General features: G+C 38.3%; 3 protein-coding genes and 1 long non-coding RNA gene across 17 annotated transcripts in view; 1 reads left to right on the top strand and 3 right to left on the bottom strand.

Annotated features, from left to right (window-relative positions):
• Positions 1–998: 998 nt before the first annotated feature.
• On the bottom strand, positions 999–6,174 carry si:dkey-190g11.3 (uncharacterized protein LOC567059 homolog). 7 transcript variants are annotated; one of them, XM_024275052.1, is made up of 7 exons: positions 6,139–6,174; positions 5,942–6,044; positions 3,117–3,298; positions 2,379–2,483; positions 2,133–2,273; positions 1,661–1,711; positions 999–1,575 (listed from the first exon to the last, which is right to left on the bottom strand). In XM_024275052.1, the coding sequence occupies exons 3-7, from the start codon at positions 3,282–3,284 to the stop codon at positions 1,387–1,389; spliced, it is 654 nt and encodes a 217-aa protein (XP_024130820.1). In that variant the 5' UTR covers positions 3,285–3,298; positions 5,942–6,044; positions 6,139–6,174; the 3' UTR covers positions 999–1,386. The 7 variants fall into 7 exon arrangements, with proteins under 7 accessions (XP_024130820.1, XP_036069370.1, XP_024130823.1 ...); XM_036213477.1 differs by lacking the exons at positions 5,942–6,044; positions 6,139–6,174 and adding exons at positions 4,454–4,544; positions 4,715–4,991; XM_024275055.2 differs by lacking the exons at positions 5,942–6,044; positions 6,139–6,174 and adding exons at positions 4,466–4,544; positions 4,715–4,991.
• Positions 5,125–17,800, top strand: rab3c (RAB3C, member RAS oncogene family). Of its 2 annotated transcripts, none has more exons than XM_024275050.2 (5): positions 5,125–5,266; positions 7,454–7,678; positions 11,327–11,445; positions 13,719–13,843; positions 15,530–17,800. In XM_024275050.2, the coding sequence occupies exons 1-5, from the start codon at positions 5,249–5,251 to the stop codon at positions 15,718–15,720; spliced, it is 678 nt and encodes a 225-aa protein (XP_024130818.1). In that variant the 5' UTR covers positions 5,125–5,248; the 3' UTR covers positions 15,721–17,800. The 2 variants fall into 2 exon arrangements, with proteins under 2 accessions (XP_024130818.1, XP_024130819.1); XM_024275051.1 differs by lacking the exon at positions 5,125–5,266 and adding an exon at positions 6,012–6,176.
• On the bottom strand, positions 10,393–15,775 carry LOC112148188. Its single transcript, XR_002919589.2, has 3 exons — positions 15,640–15,775; positions 11,797–11,890; positions 10,393–10,792 (listed from the first exon to the last, which is right to left on the bottom strand). It is a non-coding gene; the product is annotated as an uncharacterized LOC112148188 (long non-coding RNA).
• A 2,589-nt stretch (positions 17,801–20,389) lies between the features above and the next one.
• Positions 20,390–25,240, bottom strand: part of pde4d (phosphodiesterase 4D, cAMP-specific) — a 201,349-nt gene continuing 196,498 nt past the window's right edge. For all 7 annotated transcript variants that reach the window (XM_024275308.2, XM_036213476.1, XM_036213475.1 and 4 more), the window contains 2 exons: positions 24,085–24,267; positions 20,390–24,002 (listed from right to left, as the gene is read on the bottom strand). In XM_024275308.2, the coding sequence (XP_024131076.1) occupies positions 23,490–24,002; positions 24,085–24,267 (696 nt within the window). In that variant the 3' untranslated portion in view covers positions 20,390–23,489. The remainder of the gene's footprint in view (positions 24,003–24,084; positions 24,268–25,240) is intronic.

Genomic DNA, 25,240 nt, shown 5'->3' with positions numbered 1-25,240 from the left:
TACACACTGTGAAGCACTCTGATTCATAGAAGCCAGAAAACTAGTAGGTGCCGACATTCTGTTATGGGTGAATATTTCTTTAAAAGTGCTGTGTTAAAGGTTACATTTGTGTGTATTTGGACAAAAAAAATGTCAGACTTTAAGTGGGAATTTGGTGTTCCTACGTAATCAAATGTCTCACCGACTCTCTGGAAGACGTAAACATCTTTTTTTATTTCTTAAAGTTGTTTTGCAGACTAATACTTTATAATAACAATCAATAAGAGAACTTGTTTCATTTAGATTTTTTTTTGTTAATTTTGTAGCAGAGAAAGAGTCTTTCCATCAGTGCCGGTGTTTTTAATTTGTTTCTGTCAACTAGTCCATCTTTTGTACTTTAAGATTCTCACACTGTTTACAAAAGTGCTCCCTATTGTACTTTCTAACCGTTACTTTGCCTCACCTTAGTTTTAAATTTGAATAACTCTCATCTTATTTTTTATATTGTTATTATGTTTTGTGATTTGTGCTGTTGATCTCTTGGCTAGGTCACTCTTGCAAAAGGAGATTTTTATCTAAATGTAAAAAAAAAAAGCTTAATAACAAAACCTGCTTGTGTATAACTTATATTAAATCTGAGCAAAAGCAGCAGAAGAAAATGAATGCTTAGTGTGCACAATATTTACAAATCTGTTGCTCCTTTGATGCCTGAATTTATTTCCAGCTATTAAAAACTACACATAATTTGGAGCCACAGTGATTTGATGCATATTTTTTACCTTTAATCATTATTTAACCTGGGAAGTCCTATTAAGAATAAAAATCTCGTTTTCAAAGGAGACCTGGGGATTAGTAGATGTCAAGGAGTTAAAAAAGGAAACGCTTTTAAAAAGTAATCAAAGAACAAAAATATATATTAAAAAAGTTGTAAGAACTCTGTACTATACTGCTAGTTGTGGGCACAAAAATGTGAAATTTGATCCTTGGATGCTGCAAAGCGTTAAAAAACAAAACACTCCCCTTGAAAATAAACTTCTATTTAATTGACAAAGCGCTACATATACAGTTTTTGCAGATTTCATCGCCTTTAGCACAATCAACTTATTTAAGACAGATAAGAATAAGTCTCTCAGAAATTCATGGAACATTGTTATTAAAATTAGATTTTTGGTAAAGCTAAGACTAATAAATGTACAAAAATACATTTCTTCCTCTGAATGAGGCTCAGGCTGATTTGCAAAGCATGAATAATCCCAGCAGGGTTTTTTTTTTCCTCCTTTAAGAGTTTTTTAAATTATTCTCCAAAAATAACTCAGTGAGGCTGTTTAAGTGATGATTTCATTAAAGCAAAAAAGAAAGCGACAGCCTGGTTTAGTGCAGCTCAGATTGACAGCATCAGGAAGCTGCTTATTTGCAGGTTGTGCTCGGTGAACTTCTTAAGAGCGAGCGAACGGCTCTCATGTCATAGGCAAATACTTCATTAAGACCGGAGCCCATGGAGATTTTTTGAGGCCAATTAGGAAAAGGGAAACGACATGTGATGACACGCGCCTCGTCAGGAAGTTCCATCAACAACTTCTCCCCCAGCAACTCCATCTGTAAAACCAGGAAATCAATTATCAAGGATGTAAAAAAAACAACAAAAAAAAACACTGGAGATATTCTTTGAAGAAGTCCTCACCACTCCTGGAGCGAGAAAAGCCGTCACATTGTTGAAAGAAGACAAATCCGTCTGTAAAGACAAAAATAACAATAACTCTGAATATAATCAAGTATGTGAAAACTACTAATTTCATTTATTTATTTGAGCCAAGAAGGCCCAAAGTGCAAAACACAAGGAAAACATTCCTATAACATTGTGCAATAGGAAAATATAAAAAGAATAAAAAACTTAAAACCAATGTAAAACAATTTTTAAAAAGTTATTAAAACCAACATAAAATAAAACAACAAAGCTAGGCTAATGCTAAAACATAATGATGGAGAAACAATTCTTTTTTAAAACTCTCAAATAGCGGGATCTCTCTAATAGCCGGTGGCAACTGATTCCATAATTTAGGAACCAACACAGAACCAGAATTCACGTTTGTTTGTAAAAACAAGAATTTTGATTAAAAAAATCAAGTAATATATCCAAGAAGCTTTTAGAGAACCTTCCAGAAGTCTTCTTTCAGGAAGACCACTTGGCTGGCTGGGACTCCTCTCCAAAAGGCTTTGCTCCTGGCAAATGCCACCAAAATGGGGTTGATTTCAAATCCTGTGCTCTGGAAACCAGCAGACGAGGCTGCAAACACCTGGAATATTTGAAATGTAATTGGGTCAACTTATTTACATTTAAATGTACAAATGTACATCTTACAATCACACATAAGTATAAGTCATTTGGACACTTCACTCACCAATCTTCCATCTCCTGATCCCAGATCTGCAAGGCGACCTCTTCGTCCCTCAAGCAACGTCATGACGTTCCGAGTTTGATCTTTACAGGACGGCAGATATGGAACCTGAACCACAAGTGTATAACATTTTAAGACATTGCAGCATTTTTTGTACAAAATATCTTCTTTTCAATTAGATAAATAGAAGATTTAAAAAGGTAAGCTGAAAAATCGGATTTTTCTCTGTAAAAACTGCTCCCTTTCCAGAGTAATGTTCTGAAAGCATTTTTACACACCAGCCTCATCGAACTTAATAGTTCGTAGTGGCTGTAAACTCTCCATGTTGTATCAAACTCACAATCTTTTCATAATAAACCTAATATTGGGACACAACAACGGCAGCAACAAAAGCAGAAGGAAAACATTGTGATTTACAAAAACTTCAGTGATCATTCAGTAAATGCAAGATCACATTCAGCATTAAAATACCTCCGATTAGCGTTTGTTGACAGTTCGGTTCTCCTTGAAACCTCATCATGATTATGCAGAAAGACTTACCCTTTCCCTTCTTCTCCCAGATTTCTTGCTAGCACGGAGCTCTACGCTCCAAAACAAGCAAATTATCATTATTGGACAATCTGAACTGCATCTGGGCCCATTTTTAATTTTTTTTTTTTTATGTACATGCAGCATTATTTTTGAAAAGTAAAAACATGCAGATTAAAATTAGAAACCAAATAACACATGTGAGTACTTTACCTTAAGTTTCCAAGGGATTTTGCGGAAGCCAGGCAGGGTGAAGATGCTCCATACTCCGTACAGGCCTGTGAGCAGAGCCCCTGTGCCAGCTGACACGATGGGATGGGGTTTGTTGGTTGGAAAGATGCTGCTGTGATCTTGTAGGATCAGATCAATTGAATCCTCCATTGGAAAAGTATTTGCTGGAAGCAAACAACAAAAGATGGATTTCTTAAAACACTAGAATTGTCAATGGGTGAAATCACTTGGATGCACATGATCCAAAATAGTTATTATTCGTATATTTAGATAGGTTTACTTATGTGGGAATATTGGGTAATATTGTTGGGCAATCCAAACTTTATGTAAACTTTAGAAAACGGCTTTAGGAAGTATTTTTTAATCAAACTAAAGTATTTTATTGATGAAAAAACAGCAAAAGTGTTAGTATTTTGTGGAAAAATTCAAGAACCTGTAGGGATCTGTTTATCGTCAACAGAATACGTCAACAGGAAGAATTCTACCTGTAAAAAATAATAGAAATATTCATCCTGGCAACCTTTTTTACAAACTCCAAAGAGTGCAAATGCATTTCTTTTTACACTCAAATATGATTCCAAGTGGGCCCTTAGTGACAAGGCAAAAGTCAGAGGGATAATGGCCTCAAGCCAACATCGCTGAGCAGCTGAGAAGGAAAAGGAAAGTGTGTAATTGCAATTGTTGGCCTGCAGGGAGCTCTTACATACCTTAAAGCATGACATTTAGAAAAGAAAAAAAAAGGTCATTCAGACCTAAGAGCTCAGGGGGATGACAGAGGAGCAAAGACTTACTGTGGCTGGACAGAAGTGGGCATTGCCTGCATGTGGGTTATTGTTTTCACATTTGGATATGACACATTTTTTTCTCATTAATTTGATATTTAGTCAGATTTGGGAAGAAGTTTGGCTATTTTTCCTGACAACAATAAGAGGAGTTTATTGCATGACAGCCATTGAATAACAGGTACCAAAAATATGAGACTGTTGCAACTATTTCATTTGATTGATTTTGAAATTTCTAATGTATAGGAAAAGATTAAATCATTTTGATCAGAAAAAAAAACAAAAACCTGTACAGAAAATGGAGGAAAATAAAAAAATCTAATATGTAGCCTATTAGATTTTATTTTTTAATTTCATACAATGAACTCAGACTGCAACTTTGAAATGATTCAGACTTGCTTTTTGTCAGTGAATCATTATTATTAGCCAGCCTTTGACGGCAGCAAACTTGACAGCAGATGGGGCTACAGTGACCTTTTCTCCAGCAGAAACCTTCTAGAAAGTTTTATTTTTACGATGGTTGTTGTCAGAACGCACATAAAACAAGACCTTGTATCTTTTCAGATCTACTTTAAACTCCTCCTGTGCAGATTACTTCCAAATCCAGCTCAGTGTTTCCGGCCAAAGTCTGAAAAAAACGCATAAAGACGCTTTAAAGTGTCGGAACGCGTAAAAGCGCATCCAAACGAAAGAGCGTTCATCCATATGGACAACACAAGCTCAAAATCGAACTTTCTTTAATACAGAACAATAGATTTACAAATGGATTGCAGAAGCACACATGCTGGAGCTGCCTACCTGACCCGCCCCCTCTGCGTCTGCGCACTCAGCAGCCGCCTCCCTGAGCAGGGATTGACTTATCCGTCAGCATATCCCAGCCTTCGACTTTTGCGCCCGACCTATTAAATGTCTGCCAACAGCATGACTCAATCAGAGGCCGAGAATGAGTTCACCCCTGCGGAAAGCTGCTGGATGGAGTCCACGATTATGTAATGTCTGTTGTTGATGTGGTTTACAACAAGGGAGCTACATGGATGACAGTCGAACACGTGCTCATCAGAAAAAGATGTGTGTTCCAGTCTACCCCCAAAAGAGGTCTAATTATAATTGCAAATATTCCACGCTCATGCATCACGCTGCACGCGTGCCCATTCAAAGGGGCCATAGTAACAATGCTCGTTTTATTTGCTCAGCCGTCTGATCTGAAGAGGAGTTGGGGGGGAGGAGACAGGAGGGCAGAAAGGGGAGAGGCTGTTTGCTCCGTGCGTAAAACAAAAAAATAAGAGTTGTCCATTTGGATTAGAAACAAATCTATATATTACTGAGGATAAAATGGACCTATATGGAAAGGTAAGATGCAATACCTCCATATTTTTAGTCTTTAAAAAGCCGTATAAAGAGATTGTTTTACGTTTATTTGCATTTAAGACACAATTTGACCGCTGGATACTCCGCGCGCTAAGTGATACACGAGGTTCTGGTTCTGGAGCCTCGTGCTGCTCGTTTATCCTTCCATCGGTATTAAAACATTCAGATGCTTTGAAAATAATAATAATAATAATAATAATAAGTTAGTTATTTGACATATATTTTATTTTGAAAGGAATTTAGATACACTGGATTCTAAAGGAAATCAATTAAACTCCATTGTACAAACAAAACTTCAAAACTGTTTTTCAGGCTTCAATTATTTTTTTAAAAAAATATTGAAAAATCTACACTTACAGAACTTGCAGACATCAAAAACAAAACAATGGCTATTATACTTTAGCACAATATAATTATAGTAGGGGGTATGTGAATAAAAAATACCAGTTAAGAGTGATAATCAAAGAAAAAAATGAAACGTTGGATCAATTAACAAAACTTATGTAATTTGTTACATTTAAAGTTATTAGTTTTCATCAAATTAACAATTTTAGTTGATGGCTAACTTAATTTAAAAATGTAGTTTGATAAAAAAAAGAATATAAAAAAACTGTTAAAGGGTGTTAATTGATTTAATTTTTCTCAAAGTTGGCAAACCTTAAAACTACAACTCCCATCTTTATGAAGCCGTGACGTCAGAGCGCTCTCGTCAGCCTGAGCTCAGATCCGAGGCGGAGTGGACAGCTCCCAGGTGCTGAAACTGGTCGGAGACAGAGAAGGAAGAAAGGGGGGGAAAAATCAACGACTGCACTAGATTAAAATAAATAAATAAATCAAAGCGAATCGAGCCTCACAGGGACGCGCGCAGACGGAACCGAGGCCTTCAACGCAGGTTTGTTCACAAAATGTCCTCGAAGCGATTTGTTTTTTTCTAGTTTCAGATATAGGAACAGTTCAGCGGAAGAATGCCGTAAAAAGATGAGATGACCTCGTGTCCAGAGCCGTTTGTCTGACAGTAGCTGGCGTGAAGCTCCGCAGCATCCCGATGCTTCATATCAGAGCAAAGCGCGTGAGGATGTTGTGATTTGGACGCAATTTGCAACAAAAAATAAAATAAAAAATCCCCGACGTCCTTGGAAACACATGGAAGCGATGGCGAGCATGAACCCGGCGCAGAGCGCGCATGATGGAGGTCTGGCATCTTTTATTTACCGCATCGGCTTCGCTGCACATTCAAATGGGGGAGGCTTTGTCCAGCATTTCACCTTGGAGGGGGGGATGAGTGTACTCTTGTCATCTCACTTCTCCGGAGGATGACTCCTGACAGCTTGTAGGGAATTGTTCATTGTGGTTAAAGGGAGAGGTCCATCTCTGCGCTCCTCTGCGAGCAGAGCTAACATCAAAACAGCAGCTGGCTGAACATGACCTCAATATGCACAAAATCCTTTAAGTTTGATTTTTTTCCCCCCACATTTAACCTCGTGTTGAAAGCATTAAAAACACAGAATTTTCCTAGTTTCCCTCAATTTTTTGCTGAAATTTGTCTTAAAAATGTTACCCTTTGATGTGCTAAAATAGACTATTCAAATGTGTAAAAAAGATGAGTTTGTTATAATATTCACAGAACCAACAGCTTGCTGTGCTGGTCATGCTGGTTTGCTTGATGCAGCCTTCTGTCACCTCTGATCTGCCTGTACAACATGCTGTAATCTGCACACAATATGGACTCTCTTGTACTTCCTGGTAGATTTTGTTTATCTTGGGAGCCTGAAATCTGTTCGGATGTTTAGCTATCAGCATGTTAATGTTTTTGAATGAAAGTGCCCTTGTAAAATACACACATACATAGATGGATGATTTATTGATCTCAAGGGAAATTCAATAAAACATGTTTCTGAAATGAGAAAAAATGACAGGAGAACACCTGTCTTTATCCCAGTCTGGGTCGATCGTGATGCTACTTTAGTTACATGCACAGCATGCACTACTGCATATGCAGCAAAGATCATGTGATATGAGAAATATTACTGCACTACTGAAAGAAAATATAAGTCATGAATCACTGAAGCTGCAGTTCACAGATGTCACCTGATCCATGCTCCAGGTTTGCTTGGGGTAAAAAAACTGATGCGTCCTTTGCAACACTTCTGTCTGTTTGTGGCTTTTCAGATGGCTGCCACTCAGGATGCAAAAGGGAAAGGGGAGGGTGGAGATCAGAATTTCGACTACATGTTCAAGCTGCTGATCATCGGCAACAGCAGCGTGGGCAAAACGTCCTTCCTGTTCCGCTACGCCGATGACGCCTTCACCTCCGCCTTCGTCAGCACAGTGGGCATAGATTTCAAAGTGAAGACCGTGTACAAGAACGACAAGAGGATCAAACTGCAGATCTGGGTATGATAATATCACATCTGCAAACCCCAGATTTTCTATTCCTTACTGATCAACTTTGTAAAACGCACAGAAATGAAAATGTATTTTGGAAAACCAACACCTTAGATTTTAATCAATAACAACCGATACATGACACAGAGATCTAAAAATAGATACGAGCTGGTCTTTTTATGCAGACAGAAGACATTGGAGAGGTCAGTTCTACTTGAGGTCTCATACTTTTCTGCCCATAAGCTCTTATTGTTTCACATAAAACTATAAAGTTTTTTTTAACCCGTTAACACATGAGGCTCAAACACAACATCTTTAACATACTGTAACTTTTCTTTTGTTGACACAATCAACAAAATTCAGGATTTCTGGAATTGTTTCTGTAATAGCTCTAGAATCAAACTGACACAAGACAGACAGTTATTGTTTCTTTCTCTTTAATGAACCAGTATTGATGTCTAAAGCGTGGGTTCTTAAACTCAGTTTACCTTGGGGCCACAGAAGAAGGAGTCTTGCTAAGGCTGGGCTGTACGGGGTTCCATTTGTGCCAAAAATCTGCTTTTTTTGACGTCAACTGTCTATATCTTTGGTCCATTGTCTATGTCCACAGAACAAGTCTATTGAACATTTGCTCATGTCTATGTACTACTTAAAGCAATATCTTCTGTGCGTCCTGTGAAATGTCAGGAGCTAACGACGCTAACGACGCTAGTAACTGTTGCTAAGGACTTTTCTGATGACCAGATACAATGAAAAAAGCAGAGGCAAAGTTTTAGGCATAAGCTAAAAAAATCACAAAGCATACACAAGCCTATCATCAAAGGAGTGTAGACATGCAGAAGATATTGCTCAGTAGAGATTGAACTTTCATTTTAAGGTGGGGGCTGCAAATTATCGATATGGGGGCCGCAAATGGCCCACGGGCCGCCAGTTTGAGACCTCTAGTCTAAAGTAAAACAGGTTTTTTGATATAACCGTATTTATTTACAAACGTCGGTCAAAAACAGAAGATTTGGCCTTTATTATTTTCATCTATCATTAAGTTACTCTTCCTCACTAATCCACGTGTCACTGAGGCTTTTATTTATTGTCCTTAAAGGGTAACCAAACCCTAAATCAACTTTTTTTGGCCGTTCACTTCTATAAATGGGGCTTTAAAAGTCCTGTTTTTTGGTCATTGCCAAATTTTTCACAAATTAAAATAAACTTGTTTAATTCTTGAAAATATAGTCAAAAACTGCCTGTGTGCTGCCCCCTACAGGTTGAATAGAGGTATTACAGTTAAATTTCGTGATTGGTCAAACCATTTAAGTACCACGTCATGATCTGCAGCTCCAGTAATGATAACAGTCCTGTTCTCCAGCCCCTCCCCTCTGACTGGATTTTTACATTTCGGTTGTGGGTGGAGTCAGCCTCCAACTTCCCTGTTTGGTTACCCTTTAAGGTTTCATCAACATTACAGATATTTCCGCTTAAGTTCCTTTTTTCATTTGGTTAAAGAAATATAATCTGAACTCTAAAAGCTCCTAACCAGAAGCTTGCCAAACACAAAGCATTCACTTGTTCAAATGAAAATCAAGCAAAGGCTGTACTGTGTTTAACACCTAACTAAGCACGGAGACAGATGGAAACCTCAACATTACTGACGGGAGACTAGTAAGTGTTAGTTTGGCACACAGCAGGGAGGAACGCAGAAGCAACACCTTTCAGAGGAAGTGTAGGAAAGTGTCTGAGTTTGTTTAATTGGAGTTCATCTGAGCTGTTGAAGCAGATTGTCTTATGGTACCTCTGAATGCAAAATGGAAGAGATGGGAAATATTTAATTTCCTGACTTCTCATCCTTTTATTAGCCATGGATTTTTTTTTTTTTGTCACAGAAATTGCCGACTGCTGCTATTAATCACCACCTAAAGGAAAATAACATTAGAATAAATCCATTAATCTGTATTATTTGTGTTTACAACTATATTAAAACCACATAACAGGAGTTATGAGTGCGGGAGATACCGGCTCTTGGCCGTGGACCTCGCCTATGGCTTGTCGTGGCTGTGGACTTCGCACCCATTTAAACTCTGTTTAAATTTGTAGTTGTAGAGTTAGTTAAGCTAATTCTTCTTTAATAGCCTGTCTCCTTCATGAGGGTATCCATAAGGTTTCTTAGTTTTTTTCCTGAATCAGGTTTATTTTATTCAGTTTATTTAGTCTGTTTAGTTTAGTTAAGCAATCAGCTGTTGTGTATATTTTATGACAGACTTTCTGCTTCTGTACAATTACAGCATGAAGCCCAATGAGTCATTTTTTTGTGATATTGAATTGAACAGCAGCAGAAGGAAATGTACTTTGAGAAGAATAGAAATTCTTTGAATTAAGTGAGTTATTCTTTACGTGGCAATTCTTCTGTTGTTGTATGAGGATGATGTGGAGGAAGAATCCACAAAAAACAGATACAATGGAAGTCGTTTTTTTTTTTGCTATGGTCAGTCTTCTCGCTGCTTCGTCACTTGATGTAGTCAGCTGCTTCGATGGGATTCTGCTGAGCTGCAGACTACAAAGAAAGCTCTTCAAAGCACTCAAATTATCCAGACTCAAGCACTCCCCACACCTCTTTCTTTTTTCTATGTCTTTCAAATCAAGAATAAGCAATTGGACAAACAAAAACAGAAGGAGGCCGTGATCATTGTCAAGCACTCATTGGAGAATCAATAGTGTTGAAGATTTAGAATTCAGAGAATGAACAGACTCACAGACAACAGGGGCTTTATTTAAATGTACACAGGGACAAGAATGCTAAAGCACTCAGAATCTTCTTTTCTGTCTTTGTCAGACTGTCACTTTACAAAGGATAAAGCCTAGAACAGAAGAGTTTTTTAGTAACTAAAGTAACAAAAGATCCCAGCTGTAATGCGAGAGTGGAAACTCAGCAGGCTTTCAGCTCCATCTCCGTGCGGTGAAGGTCGTACGTGTCCACCGGCTATAGCTAGAACACAGTTGCAGCCATGTGCGGACTGACAGAAAACAAAACTGGTGCGGTAAACACAATCCAGAACTGCCTGCTGGGCGTCTGTTTGACAGGAGCCAAGTGGAGCGCCTGCCTGGGAGACTGCTAACGTGGATTACCCAGGCCTGGAAACACATTTGTTGTGGGTGGAAAAAACAGAACAGCAAACCCAGTTATTAAGGGAGCCACTTGAGTGGCAATTCTTATTATGTAACATTTAAAGCAACAGTTGCTCAGTAATATTTACTGACAGGATGCAGATCAAGAGAAATCATAGTTTTGAAAGCATACAAAGTCCTCTAATGTTTGATTTTTAAGAAATTAGTTTAGATTAGCAGTAAATTAATATTATTTACCTCACATCCTTTACTGGGGCTGAGTGATTGTTTTATTGGAGGAAGGGAGGAATCATTCGTATCAGCTAAAACAGTTTTTGGCACCTTATCAATGTGCAGCCAATAAAGCAATTAGCATAATGATTAATTTCACATCATGAGCAGAATAAATTATGTCTGGGCCAATTGTAGGGATAACTAAACCATCATTTTGAGCGGAGAATATTACAACAGCGCATTCTCAGTGATGTCACTTCGAGCAGTGCCGCCTCACAGCCAGCAGTCTTCACATTCATCTAAAAACCAGGTTTTCTTTGTGTGCAGGACACTGCGGGCCAGGAGCGCTACAGGACCATCACTACTGCTTACTACCGCGGCGCCATGGGCTTCATCCTCATGTATGACATCACCAATGAGGAGTCGTTTGGTGCCGTGCAGGACTGGTACGTCAAATGTTCACTGTTCTTCACTGTTCTATTGATGAGCTCCACACTAGGTGGGCCGGATCTGGCCCGCGGGCCGTAGTTTGCGGACTCCTGCTCTAAATGACCCATGTCTACATAGTAAGCTATATCTAACATAAAAGAGGTCCATCCGATTGGTCAAAGGCAAAAACGTGTAAACAGTTATTATGGCCCGCAGCATCAGGTACTGATGGCAAGGACCATATTATTTTTGCAATTTAAGCCTTCTTCTATTGCAATAATGATAAATTTGCGATATATACTCCACAACAACATGAGCTTTATTTTTCTCCTGCTTAGTGCTTGCAGCTAAGCGGCGTTCGACCTCACCTTTGTCTGACTCTGGGATCAAACATGTGTCACATGCATTTGCAAGCCGAGCCACATGCATGTTATTCATGATGAGGCACTCCAGTCTCCCAGTCTGCACACCATGTTAGGGACACAAACACATAAACAAATCACATCACAATATGATTAGATGAATTACTCACACAATAAACCTCAAGAACAATTAACTTCTGCCATGTTTGTCTATTAAACTTTAAACAAAATTAGTAATTTAGAGTGGATGTTTGCACCTTCTGTTTTTTTTTTTTTTTTTAACTACGTTTAGTTTAAATATCACACAATTTCCCAAACCTAACAACATTTTGCTATAACTTTAACACTTTAGGCCATTCTTTGATAGCTACTTTAAAATACACAATAAAACAAAATCTAAATTTTCCATCAGAAATGTGGAAAATGTCAGTAAATCTTGATGGTCAAAGCAGATTCTGCATAGATTGAAGTGTTTTTCCCATTTTTGCTGATCAAATGTCTAAATTCATAGAGTTCTGTTTTCTTTTTTCCACCTATCTAGCTGCTGATAAAGATAGCATTTCCATTTTCCATGATACAGTTTCTGCATCGTCTGAAATATTTTGATTTAGATTGTGGTGGTTTTTGCGGTTCACCTGCAGGCTTTGTGGTTTTGGCCGTCGAGGGCAGTTTCCGTTTAGCGCCGTGATAGCAACACTTGACAGAGTGCTTAAAAGGCAGCACCTGTCCTCGTCGAAGGGATGCAAAACAAGCAGGAGCTTTAAATCCAGCAATCTAGAATAAAACGGTTAAAAGCTAATAAAGTCAGACGTTAGGGTAAAATTCTCAGATCATAATTATTTTCCTGTCGCTTTAAGCAAGAGAGAAGGTCAGACCAAGACATTCACTTTAAAGCCTTTCTGAACTAAGATCTAATTTAAAAAAAAGTGATGCATCATGGGCACAAAAGTCCCAAAGGGTACCCACTCCAGAGAGCAAATTCATCCTAGAAAATATATTTTTTCCCCTTTGCCATTTATTTAGACTCAGCTCTCTCTCCCTCTTTCCTTGTGACAAGGTTGAGGAAAAAAAAAAAAGAAAAAAAGAAGTTGCCATGGCAACGGCTCCTTCTCTGACTGTGTCTGAATTAAGCTTATGACGTGCTCATTTCCTGCCTGAGTCACAGACGAAGCAGGGGAAAAGATTTTACCGCTGACATCAAATGTCGGGCTATAATGAACATTTGCATTCGTGTGCCGAACATGAACCCATTTTTTTCCACCATTTTTTTTAATCCCACAACAAAGCGATTAATAATTACATTTTGCTTGTTGTGATGAAACTGGAAGATTTTGGTATGAGAGTGAAAATTTTGGTGGGATTCAAGATGACCCACATAATAGCTGTCAGATTCGGGCAAAGACAGGGGCGAGTGTTCTGAACAAGCTGCTCTCTGAGTCGCTGCATCTTCCCGTCTGCTCGCTCTGCCTCTCCCGTTTTGCGCCTGTGGTGTGTTCGCTGGCCTACTTTTAGTCAAACCGCAGCACCACAGAGAAGTTCCTTCACTTTTTTTCCTTCTTTTTGTCCGACTGCCAACAAAAGGTCAAAATGGAGCACAAAATCCTAGCGGATTCTGCTATAAATTTGAATTTGGAAGTTTGAATTTGTCAAAGAACAAAACTGTGTTTTTTTTATAAATCTAATATTCAAAATGTACCTAATGACGACTTATTTGAGCATATTTTCAGCACAGAGAAGTATTTGACCCATTTTTCCACTGATGCAATAAGTGATTCAGGTTTTAAATCGTGCCAGACAAAAGGGAATTCATGACCGCTCTGAACAAATATTGCATCATGCTTTTGAATCTTTGTCCCTTTAAAAAGGCCAGAAGAAAAGAGATTTTTTGTTAAAAAAAAAGGTTAATGTGATTCGTGTGTTTTGTACAGGTCAACCCAGATAAAAACCTACTCATGGGATAATGCACAGGTGGTGCTGGCTGGGAATAAATGTGACATGGAAGAAGAGAGGGTTGTCTCAGTGGACAGTGGCCGACTGCTGGCAGAGCAGCTTGGTAGGTCCTTCAGCAACATCTGACACGACTGCTTTTTAATATTCAATGGTATTATCTTAAACATGCTACAAGAAAATATTCAGTCTCTTTTTTATTTGTTCTGTATTTTTTCTGTTTTTATTATAGTTATGCCCACTCCAATCATCTTTTGATCCATTGTAAAAGCGTTCTTTTAATTTTGATTATGCTGCTTTTTAGGCTAAAACTTAAAAAAAGGGTGTTGTTTTGTAGGACGTAGTTTCTGCAGAGAAGCAGTAGTTCATCAGAAATTTGCTTCTGAATTGTGGGCAAGACTGTTGGTGCAGAGTAGACTGTCCTCACTTCCCATCATCCCTCTGTTTACACTCTCTCGCGTTAGCTGGCATCCCCTCATAACCCCCAGCTAACATTAGCGGTGCAACAAAAACGGTGAGCAAATTAGAAGCAATCCATGACTAGTTTTGAACCACAAGCCAGCTTGGATGAAGAAAATAAAGACGTTAATGGATTTATTTCAAAGGAAGCTTTGACTGTAGCACCTACATCAAAGCTAAAGGATTTTTTTTGTCTGCTCCTGATTTATAACCATTTTCAGTTTGAATTTCTTGATTCAAGAATGGTCAACTGAAATGTGATTCATTCAACACAGGGACACCACATAATATGAAATATGTCACCATCTGGTTCTGAGTTTAAATCCTCAAACCTCTTGGATTTCCTTACTTTTCATTTTATACGCTAAATAGTCAATTCTTAAAACAGGAAGGGAAGAAAAAAACTCATTGAATCCTCCCCCTACTAAACATGAATAACTTAACAGTGATAAATGGTTGCTATGTAATCCTTTATCTAAATAAAAAAACTTAATATTCTCAAAATTAAATTACATATATGAGAGTAACATATTTCTTTGTGCCTTTTTTTTAAATATATGGATATTAGATTATTGTTTAAGCTCCCCACTTAGCTAAAGCTTGATGCCACACATTGACATGGAAATATTTTCTAGTGTCAAATTTGATTTTTAACTCTCTAATTCATCTTAATTTGTAGCATATTTCATTTTCTGAGAGTTTCGAATAAATAAATTATTTTTTAATTTAATCTTTATTTAACCAGGTATAAACCCATTGAGATCAATAAATCTTTTACAAGGCAGACTTGGCCAAGAAGTCAGCAGCACACGTCTCAAAAATATAGTTATAGTTTAAAACAAAACAATGACTTTAGAATCCTTACTTTTAAAATTAAAAAGTCTTTGATTTACTGTAACTTTTTAACCGTTAACACGATCATTCCAGTAGATTGTGAAGGAGAAAAGCGGCGTGAGCGCCGCTTTTCTCCTTCACAATCTACTGGAATGATCGTGTTAAGTTAAATAATGTTAAAAATGTTGTGTTTAGGCGTCACCGGTGACGCCTCAGGTGTTAAAGGGTTCAATTGTTGGTTGTGAGGGGCTGTAAGCAGGCAGGAGGGAATATAAACAGATGGATGATGGGGAAGGGGGCAGGTTTACCCTACACCAGCAGCCCTGCCCACAACTCAGAGACTACTACTACTGCCACTCTACAGAAACTAGGTCTTAAAAACACTAAAAACGCATAATCATAATTAAATAATAAACACTTATAAAGCAGATTAAAAAATGATCGGAGCTTTCCTAAAATTCAAAATGGGGAACTTTTACAACTCATTTTCTTGATTTAGGTTTTGAATTCTTTGAGACGAGTGCCAAGGACAACATCAACGTGAAGCAGACCTTTGAGCGTCTTGTCGACCTGATTTGCGACAAGATGTCTGAGAGTTTGGACACTGACCCGGCCGTCACCACAGGAGCCCCCACTGCCAAGCTCACAGACAGCGCGCCGCCTCTCCAACAGCAGGGATGCAACTGTTAGTGCGCCCGTCGCCAAGGGTCCTGTTAGGTGGTCGGTTGGATTACCACACCTGATCGCGCCGCCTTCCCTGGACTGCAGTTCAAACCCTGTTCAGCATATTAGAATAGCATATTAAATCACAGCGTAAACATCTTAGACAAAAAGGCGAATAACCAGGAAAACACTCATGGCTGTTGTCAAATATGTGAAATCACAGGATATCTAGAGTATAGCAAAACTATATTTTCATTCTTACGCTGGTTAGACTGATAAATATTAACTAATTATGTTTGATAGGGCTTGAAGTACATTGTTCACGTGTACAGGCAATCCTTGCGACCTTTAATATCTTTAAGACCTAAATATTTATAAATTGAGGGATATAGTCTGCGAGTGCTTTAAAAGTCTTTAATTTGTTCATTTTCCTTCAAATGTTTTATTATTTTTGACTCCCAAAGCTGCCAAACTGGGGATTTTGAGCACTTGATGATGTAGCAGCTTCCTTTTCGTGTAATCACTGTAACATTAAGCGTGTGGCTGACTGTGCAGTAGCGTGGGTTTGCATGAGTGCGAGTGCCATGTCACACCAACCATCCGAAAAATCATCTACCTATAGAAAAAAACAGTGGCCTTTTAGCATTTTCAACATGGCCTCCGTGAGTTCCTGTGTCCTGCTTACTGTCAGAATGAATCAGTCATCGTGATGTGAGAACTTTGCGTCCCTTTGCTGTCTTTGATTTAATAACTGTATCTTTAAAAGAAAAAAAATGTTGTTTGGAGCCTCTGAGGTGACCCTTTATTGTTTAATGCAAAGAGCATGCTGCCAAAAAAAAGTCACTGATGTGCTGTTTTATTTAAAGATGGGCCTTATCTGAACCTCTCCATCCACAATCCTTCATTAAGCCTAATGTTGTCAAAGCACAGTAAAGTGTATGTTTGAAACCGAAAACCAGTTCCGGCATGGAAGAAACAGCCATAATTTCTGAGTCGGCATGCTTTTGTGCTGTAAAACAAAATCCCTTCTTTAAGAACCAATCCTAAGAAAAGTTGCTTTTAAAGAACTTTATAAACATACAGTAGTTAAAGCGTTAAACCGGCCGAACTGCTGGCATATTGTACTGTGCTGTCTTAATAATATGTCTGTGTGTAAAAGTTGCACCTAATAATAATTTAAAAAAGGGAAACTTTAAGTCAATCTCATAGGAAGAGAAAAAAAAAACGTGCCAAATGACATTACATTGCAGTTCCTTTAGCATCGTCAGCTATTTGTTGCATAGTTAAATAAAATACTCGAAAAAAATGCATGAAGTCAGTCCTCACAGATCAATGTAGGTTTATATTCTAAGACACTGTATATATCACTCTATGTTTCAGATTTAGGAGCATTGACGTAGCACTTGCTATGAGATGCAATGGGCCAATAAGTGCAATATTTTATGAAATAATCCCTGTAAATACCCTTCCTGTCCTTGGAGCAAACAGCTCTTAACCTGGAGTGCGTGCGAGTTGGCCAGCAGAACTGGAGAAAAGTTATTAACGTCTTAAAAAAGAATTAGTGCTTTTTTTCTGCATCTGCAGCCGACGTGACGGATGGTGTGTGCGAGTGAGTGCATGTACCTGCCATTACTGAGGAAACAGTTAATTAGTGTATCGTTTGTGTATCATTTTTGTACAAATGTATTCACGTACTGTATGCTGTTCCTGCTAGCTGTTGGGTGTTGACTGAACTTGTATTATCATGTCAAAATGCAGTGTTATTGTGGAAGATAGTCAGGGAAATGACTTCATTCATGCCATATACTGTACTGTTGTAACTCTATAAGAAAAGGGATCCAAGTAACGTAGCTATAAGAACCTGTTCATACATTTACACACATAGTCTTAAGCGTGTGCAGTTGTTCATGTGTGTCACAGTATAACTTATTGCCATGAAATAAATTACTGTAGCTCCCAATTCAAGATTCATTTTCAAAGAGGAATAACCACAGTCGATCTGATAAAATCTTATCGTATAGGACTTTTAGATGCGGCTGGATATATTTGTTTCTTGGAGTGCAAGCAACGTTTTTGAGATTATAGAAAATAAAATCTAAATCTATGAGTGGCTCTCTGTTACTGACCGTGTTGAAGCAAAATGGAGGGGATTTGTAGGCTTCTGCTGCCTAACCTGGCCTGTCAGCTTCCACCACCTCACTTCTGATCACACATCCCTGCTGCATGTCAAGGAGACAGCACCACCTAGTGTTAGAAAGAGGTCTGAGCAAACTCCGGTGTCACACAAGCTTGAATTAATCCAGGAGGGAATTTTCCACTGCATTATAATTACTAGGGATGTGTATTGGCAAGAGTCTGTTCTCTACCTGAATATTAATATATTTATCATTGTAATACAATGGTAAAATTCATTTTATTTAATGATCACAACATCAAGAACAAAAGCAAGTTGCTTTTGAGTGGATGGATTTTGAGTTTACAGTGCTGACAACTAGTGGTCAGGAGTTTAGGTGGAGTAAGATGCTGATGGATGCTCATAATTAACTAATTAAATGTTGCCATCTCTTAAATCGCTAAACAAAATATCAAATCAAATCAATTTTCCTCTACAACCCTAATAATTACTAGAAATGTTTTAAAATGTGCAAAAAAATCTGTCAGTGCAAACTTATACAAAGCACTTTAGATAATTTCCTGTCAAAAATATACCTTCAAACTTTTCAGACTTCTCTTCTTCAGGATGATCTAGGAGATATTTCCTTGCACCCAAATATCTTCTTCACTTCCAACAGTTAGAACTAAAGTATAGACACTTCGGTACAATTATTCCACTGATTGATGTTTTATGAGGATTTTTTTCAAGAAAATAAAAGCTTGTAACTCAGCGATGAAGCCAAAACTACAGGACTTTGCTGACATACAGAAAACTGACTTTCACTGGTGCTAAGGCCTGAAAGAAAATTGAATAAGCAGCTTGACAGGAAATATTTCCATAAATTAGGAAAAAAATCCCTAAACTTAATGTTATGTGTAGCATGGATCAACAACCCTCAGCAGTCAGATGGAAAAATGTGAGTTTGGCAGATAAAAACTCCTGCCATCCTTACTGGGTAATGCCCAATGATCATTTCTACAGAAGCTGTATTATGATATGGGCTTATGTTTTATAGCGATATTAACCTCGAAATGTCAGGAAATGACATATAATAATCTTTAACATGTTGAGAGAGTGAAAAAAAAGTTTTCCTCTTGTTTGAGTGTGTTTTTTTTATTTCACCTTCCTGGTAAAATTAGGAGATAAGATGTGCCTGAATGGGTTTTGAGAGGAAACGCATTGCTTGCCTTGACTCATCCAAATTCCTAACTTGAACCCAATGAACCGAGTTTAAGAGAACTACTGTGCGCCAGGCTTTTTTTTTTTTCAAATATTGGTACATTACTCCCTAAATGTTCTAGAAAAATTAAATGTGGTGGACAGAAAGGACACGTAAAATACACTGCAAAGGAAGGAACTGAAGAGTAAAAGTTGGAAGTGGAAGTTATTCAGAATAAATGGTCATAAATTCTCACCAAATTTGCTCACCCCTAAATGATTCCATATTAGATGTAATGATCACATATTATACTTTAGTTCAGGAGTGGAGAACGAGTGCAGCATTCCTGTTCATTTTCCGCCCTGCTCTAGCATGTTCTAATTGTCTGGACACACCTGGTCCAGGTAATCAGCCGTTAGTAGAACAGAAGTGATGTCTGAAAAAAAGGCAGAAACCCCCTTGAAGCACAGGTGTCAAACTCCAAGCCTTGAGGGCCGGTGACCTACATGTTTTTGAACCAGCCTGACATTGAAGCTCTTTATTGGCTGAGCACACCTGATCCAGGTAAATAGCTGCAGGTAAGGCAGGATTTATAAGAAAAACAGCAGAACCCGGCCCCCAACGCCTGGAGCCTGACACCCCTCCCTTAAAGGATAACTAAACAGAGAATTTCAGCCGAAATCTGAAAGTCCAGAGAAAACTCAAATGTAATACCTCGATTCAAGCTGTAGGGGGCAGCAAAAAGCTTTTCTTTTTTTTAATTTTTTTTTTTTTTACTATATTTTCAAGAATTAAACAAATTTATATAAATTTGGCAAAAATGTTGCCATGACCAACCGACAGCACATTTAAAGTCCCAGGACACCAAAGCAGGTCTGTGTTTTACATTTGACTTATGCATTACAACATTAAAAACGGCCATTTGCACTATCAATGAGGAACATTTTTGTGTAGCAATGAGGTCGACTATACACTGAAAAAACAGGTCCCTTAGAAATAAGTAAAAACGTCTCACCCCACTGGTATATTTTCTTTGTACAATAAAAAAAATCTGTTAATTGGGTAAGAAAAATGGACAATGAATTCTTATTTTAAAAGTATAGTCAATATGATTGTTTTTGTTGCAAGATAGAAATATGACAATCTTTGTTGAAAAAAAAAACATTTATTTTCTTAAGATTCAGTTTGATGTAGCCAAATACAGCTCTTTTAAAGGCTCATTCAATGTAAAACTATAAAAAAAGACTTCCTTATCCATGTTCTGTCTGCCATCAAACACACAAACTGTCTGCAGGATTTTGAGCATTTTATGAACATACAAAGACTCACCTCGTCACTTGATCCTTATCTGATTCTGAAAAACAAACCCACAGACCAGGAAGTAGGCAGAATCAACCCATGCTTTTATTTAATCCATTGCATATAAAAACTTTTTTCATCGTTTTTGTTTTCTTACACAAAGTTGTATGATCTACAGTGCTATCCAATAGACTGCGATTAACAAGAAATCGGTTAAAATAACATTTGAACTGTCCTGTGAATCGTCCAGACAGGTTGGTATTTTTAAAGACGAAAAACCCCAAAAATAATTGTCCTGAAGACCTTTTCTTTCTTTTTTTTTTTTCTTTTTTTTAAAGTTTGTTTTGTTTTTAAAAGTTACAGTTTGTGTTTTCCTGTCACACCATAAAAAAATAGAACACACAATGAGAAAAAGAACCCACTATTTCCATTGGTCCAGGGCTGTTCGAAATCTACAGTATGCGTGTCAAAACAAGAGTCCCTGTTTGTCGGAACAATGACGCAGCCCCCCGTCCCACCCGTCTCCTCCTAGGCCCTCCCCTCGTTCTGTCAGCACAGAGACACATTTAAAACCCCTGTTCCTGTCCCGGCAGAATGACGTCAGTGGTTTTTTTTTGGGTATTGCAAGTAATGCGAGTGAAAGTGTGGGCTAAGCATAGAAAAAAGCAGCACACCGTCAGTGTTTCAGCCGTATTTAATGCAGCAGTGGCTGAACATGCAGATGTGTGTCAAAGCCTCTGTGCTTTTGCAGGGACCCTCGCCGCGGCGCCCCGTTCAGTGTTTGTGACACAGTCAGGGCATGGACGATGGAATCGTCCACGTCCGACACGTCTTTCAGTGTTTCAGGACGCGAGCGCGGCATGGAAGGTTCAGACCCGGCCCCGCAGCAAATGTGACTCTTAGACTTTCTAGGCCACAATCACTCATCTAGTAAATCTATGGCTTGTGGTTGACCTAAACCTCTGCACTGGGACTGCCCACAGTGCTGCAGTGGTGACAAAGAGCCTGTTTAGTTTGGCTGTGGGAATGAAAAGGCAACTTGAGATCAGGTCAAACAAAGCCAGGAGATTCACTAATGCAGCAATCAAAAAGAAAAGGCTAAAAGGAAATGATGTGTTTGACTTTAAGGCACAGCCCATGGGCCAAGGAACAGTTTCTTAAAAAAAAATAAATAAAAATTTTGCCTTTCCCCCCCGTTTTCTTCTCTGAGCTAGATCTCGGATAAGCAACAAGTCAATGGATCCATTTTTTTACACTGAAGCTCCTGTGTAATAAACATTCTCTCAACAAGAGGTACATAATACAGCCACGCCATCACCAAAAGGGATGATAAGAATCAACCATTTACAGCAAACTGCATTATGATAGTAATAACATTAATAATTATATATTATATACAGCACAATAAATATTTGTTTGTAAACAGCAATAAAACCAGATTATTCTCTATTACAGGTAAGGTCATTGGGTGAGGATGGAAAATAAAAGTTGGCACAAAATGAAAGCTTAAATAAAATGAAGAAATAAATGCAACAAATTTAAAATAAGCACTCTTAAAAATAACTTGTGTGTTTAAATTTTTTTAAACATTTGTTGATTTTTTTTTTTCCATTTTTTTAAAAAGGATTTTTTTCTGTACACCCCATCAAAACTGGCAAGCATGTGGTCTATGCTACAGTCAGATATTTACTGTACCACCTTTATATTGCAAAAATATATAACCATGAAAATATAATAAAAATAATAAATAATAGCGATGGGTGTCATGTCATTCAAAACTGTAAAAAAAAAGGAGAATTCTGGCCGAGGTGAAGCAGAACAATGTTCAAGCAGGCGTTCAAGCATCAACGTTTTTTGGCGAGTTCAAACACATTTAAAAAGTGAAATATGAATTAGTGCATTCGAAAATCTACGTGGAGGATAGACCAATCTAGATTTCATGGAGCTGATTGTCTTGTTCGATAAAACGAAGACAGGAACAGGAGTTCTCACGTTGTTGGCGGCAAATTCAATATTCTTTAAAAAGAAAAAAAAAAACACAAGTGGCAAAAGTCAAGCAAGGAAAAAAAATAATAATAATAAAGCAATTTTTTTTAAATGTTGGTATAAAATTCACTCCAGCAGTTTTTAACACCAGTACTATTTCTAAACACTTCAAGCACTAATCAAGCTTTAAAAAAAGGTGCTTCTTGTATCAACTACAAAGCATTGCATTGTCTCAGGATGTGTTCAAAAGAACTGCAGGCAACAATAATAAAAATTTAAAGGCTTCATCCGCGTCAGACAATTCCAGCGAGAGTGAAGCATAAGACCTCAGGTTTCTGCTTCCGTCTCAGTACAACTCTCACCAAAATAATGGTTATATAAACAAAAGACTAACTAAACATGAGTATAGTGGCATGTGAGTAGTAGTAGTATAAATGCTATTGGAGCAAGTGCAAACAGCTCAGAACGTCTATAATCGAGCTGGAGAAACATTGAATATCTTTGACATAATTGTTGCTTTGCAAGAAAAAGTTCCACCATCCTCTTTACTAACAAAAGAAAGCCTTGGACTGCAAAAGTAAAGTCTAGAAAATATCTCTTAAGTTTGTACACGGATATAAAAATCAAACGGAGGTCTGGAGCAGGTTGAAGCGTTGTGTCAGTCGGATTTTCACAAGGAAGACATCAGAAATGTGTCTTGAGAAGCTGTTTTGTGTGCTGCAGCTACCATTGTGCTGCAGAATGGCAGCAGAACAAGCTTCCGCATTTGTGTGTGTTTTTTAAAACCGGGAGTTGCCTGTTTGAAGTTTTGGGCACTTTAAAAAAAAAAAAGACACTATTAAACTTTCAGGCGAAGCTGAGACAAAGCAAAAATGCTAAAAAAGTCGAAGCAGCACTGAGCAGCCTGTGGAGTCTAAATCCACATCTTAAAATGGAGGATTGTTAAGGGGGAGGTGTTGAAGTGAACACCACTTCAGTGAAGATGGGAATGAGAAGGAGTTTTCCTGAGTGCAAAAAAACTTGGGGGAGTACCGGTGGGTGTCTGGACAAAGCTGTAAGAGGAAGGGCCGAGGTGGAGAGCAGCTTGCGCTTTGGAACAGGAAACACAGATGTATAAAACACAGATCTCACAAAAGTCAAAAAAATATTCTATAAATAATCATCTGTTTACTAAGAAGAACAGTTAGTCAGGAACTGCTATGATTCAGAGGATTTCTCCTCCTCCTCCTCCTCCTCTACCTCTTCTGTCACCTCCTCTTCTACAACGCACGCTTTTGAGCAGGGTGTCTCCCCCTCCTCCAGGACTTCCTCCTGCTCCTCATCCTCCTCGTCCTCTCCCACCTGTTCATCCAAAGGAATTTCCGTTGATTCAGAGTCCTGTGTGCAGAGTGTTTTAGAGTCAGTACAGCTGTTGTCCTCCTCTTCCTCCTCCTCCTCCTCCTCCTCTTCCTCTGGCTGGCTGCCGCTGTCCTTCTCAGTGTCCGACTCCCCGTCCTCCTCCAGCGTGAGCTCAAACTGAAATTTGTCCCCTCCTGGGGGTCGAGTGCCGTCCTCCGGTTCGTCCAAAGCTGGAGAGGGACTCTGGGGAATGGTGCTTTGGTACCACTCTCTGTTGTCCTCCAAAGTGTCCAAGATATCCTGTGCATCCGGATGGACCAGATCCGCCCATGTTTCCCACAAAGGGTGAGCGATATAGTCTATAAATCCAACCTGGAGAGCAGAAAGTTAAAAACAACAGTCATTCTGGGTCCAGCCTCTGCATGCGTGAGTAAACAGAACTCGTGTGTCTTACCTGGCTCTTTTCTACTGAAGCGTTGTGTTTGTCACACATGGGGCTGATCTCCATGCCCCTCTCCCTTTCCCTGTCACCCTGACTGAAAAACTCCTCCATGATGCGATCCGTCCACTGTCTGTAAAGCTGCAGAGGCTTGGTGGGGTTGCTGAGGTCTGCACAGTGCACCATGTTCTGGAGAACCTAAACATAAGAGCCTGGATCAATTCCAGTCAGATTTTTTCCCATTCTTTTAGTCACCAATGGATGTTTATTTTGACTGTGTGTTAGCATTAGCCGTCCTATGGGCAATCCTATTATACGTTAGCATCAAGCTAGTGGACGTTAGCATTATGTGTTAGATCGATCTCTACTTTTATGGATGGATTATTGATCTATTCATCTTAGATCGATTCAGATCAAAGGAAAATATTGTGAATGATGATCCACTAGGATCACAGGTTCTGATTCGCAGCGTAAAGTCAAGATCTTGGCAGACACTCGTCAGTAAAACATCTTTTTGTCAAAACACAAGAAGACAGACAAAGACATAGAGTTTCCAAAGTGGAAATGTTTGTCTTTCTAACTTACATCCTAGTTTGAAAAATCCCAGATTAACCCTTGTGCTATCCTAGGCATGTTTACATTAAAAATGGGGTCATCTGGACCCAACAAAACGTTTTTTTTTTCAATTATTTTTTTATCTTCACTTGTGTTCATGGCAGACATAAAATCTTGTCCATCTTTTTCATGGGAGGCATCACACTTCAATTTAAGGGTGGGGTTATCTTGACCCCATAAGAGAGCACAAGGGTTAAGGATGTGCAAAGTCAGAAATGCAATTTTAGGTTTAATTTTCTTTACATGTTTTTTTTGAGAAAAATAAGTCACTAAGTTTCACAAGAAAAATGCTACAAGAACACCAAAAACACCATTTTCATAGGAGTGGGTCTTTAAATTGACATTTCCCATCTACTATCTCCCGAATGTGACTCAAGTGGATTGGATATGTGGAATATTGGATTACTTAAGTCATTTTTTGACTTATTAGTCTTAGACTTTTTATCTACAAAGCTTTTTAAATTTAACTTTATTTGTATAGGACTTTTTCTGCTACAAAACATTTCAAATAAAAACACATAAACAGCTTTACACATCCCACAAATAAACACATTCT

This window comes from Oryzias melastigma, linkage group LG9 (genome assembly GCF_002922805.2).
Source record: "Oryzias melastigma strain HK-1 linkage group LG9, ASM292280v2, whole genome shotgun sequence".
NCBI lineage: Eukaryota > Metazoa > Chordata > Actinopteri > Beloniformes > Adrianichthyidae > Oryzias > Oryzias melastigma.
The sequence above is the reverse complement of the archived record's forward strand: the minus strand, read 5'-3'. Positions and strand labels throughout refer to the sequence as shown.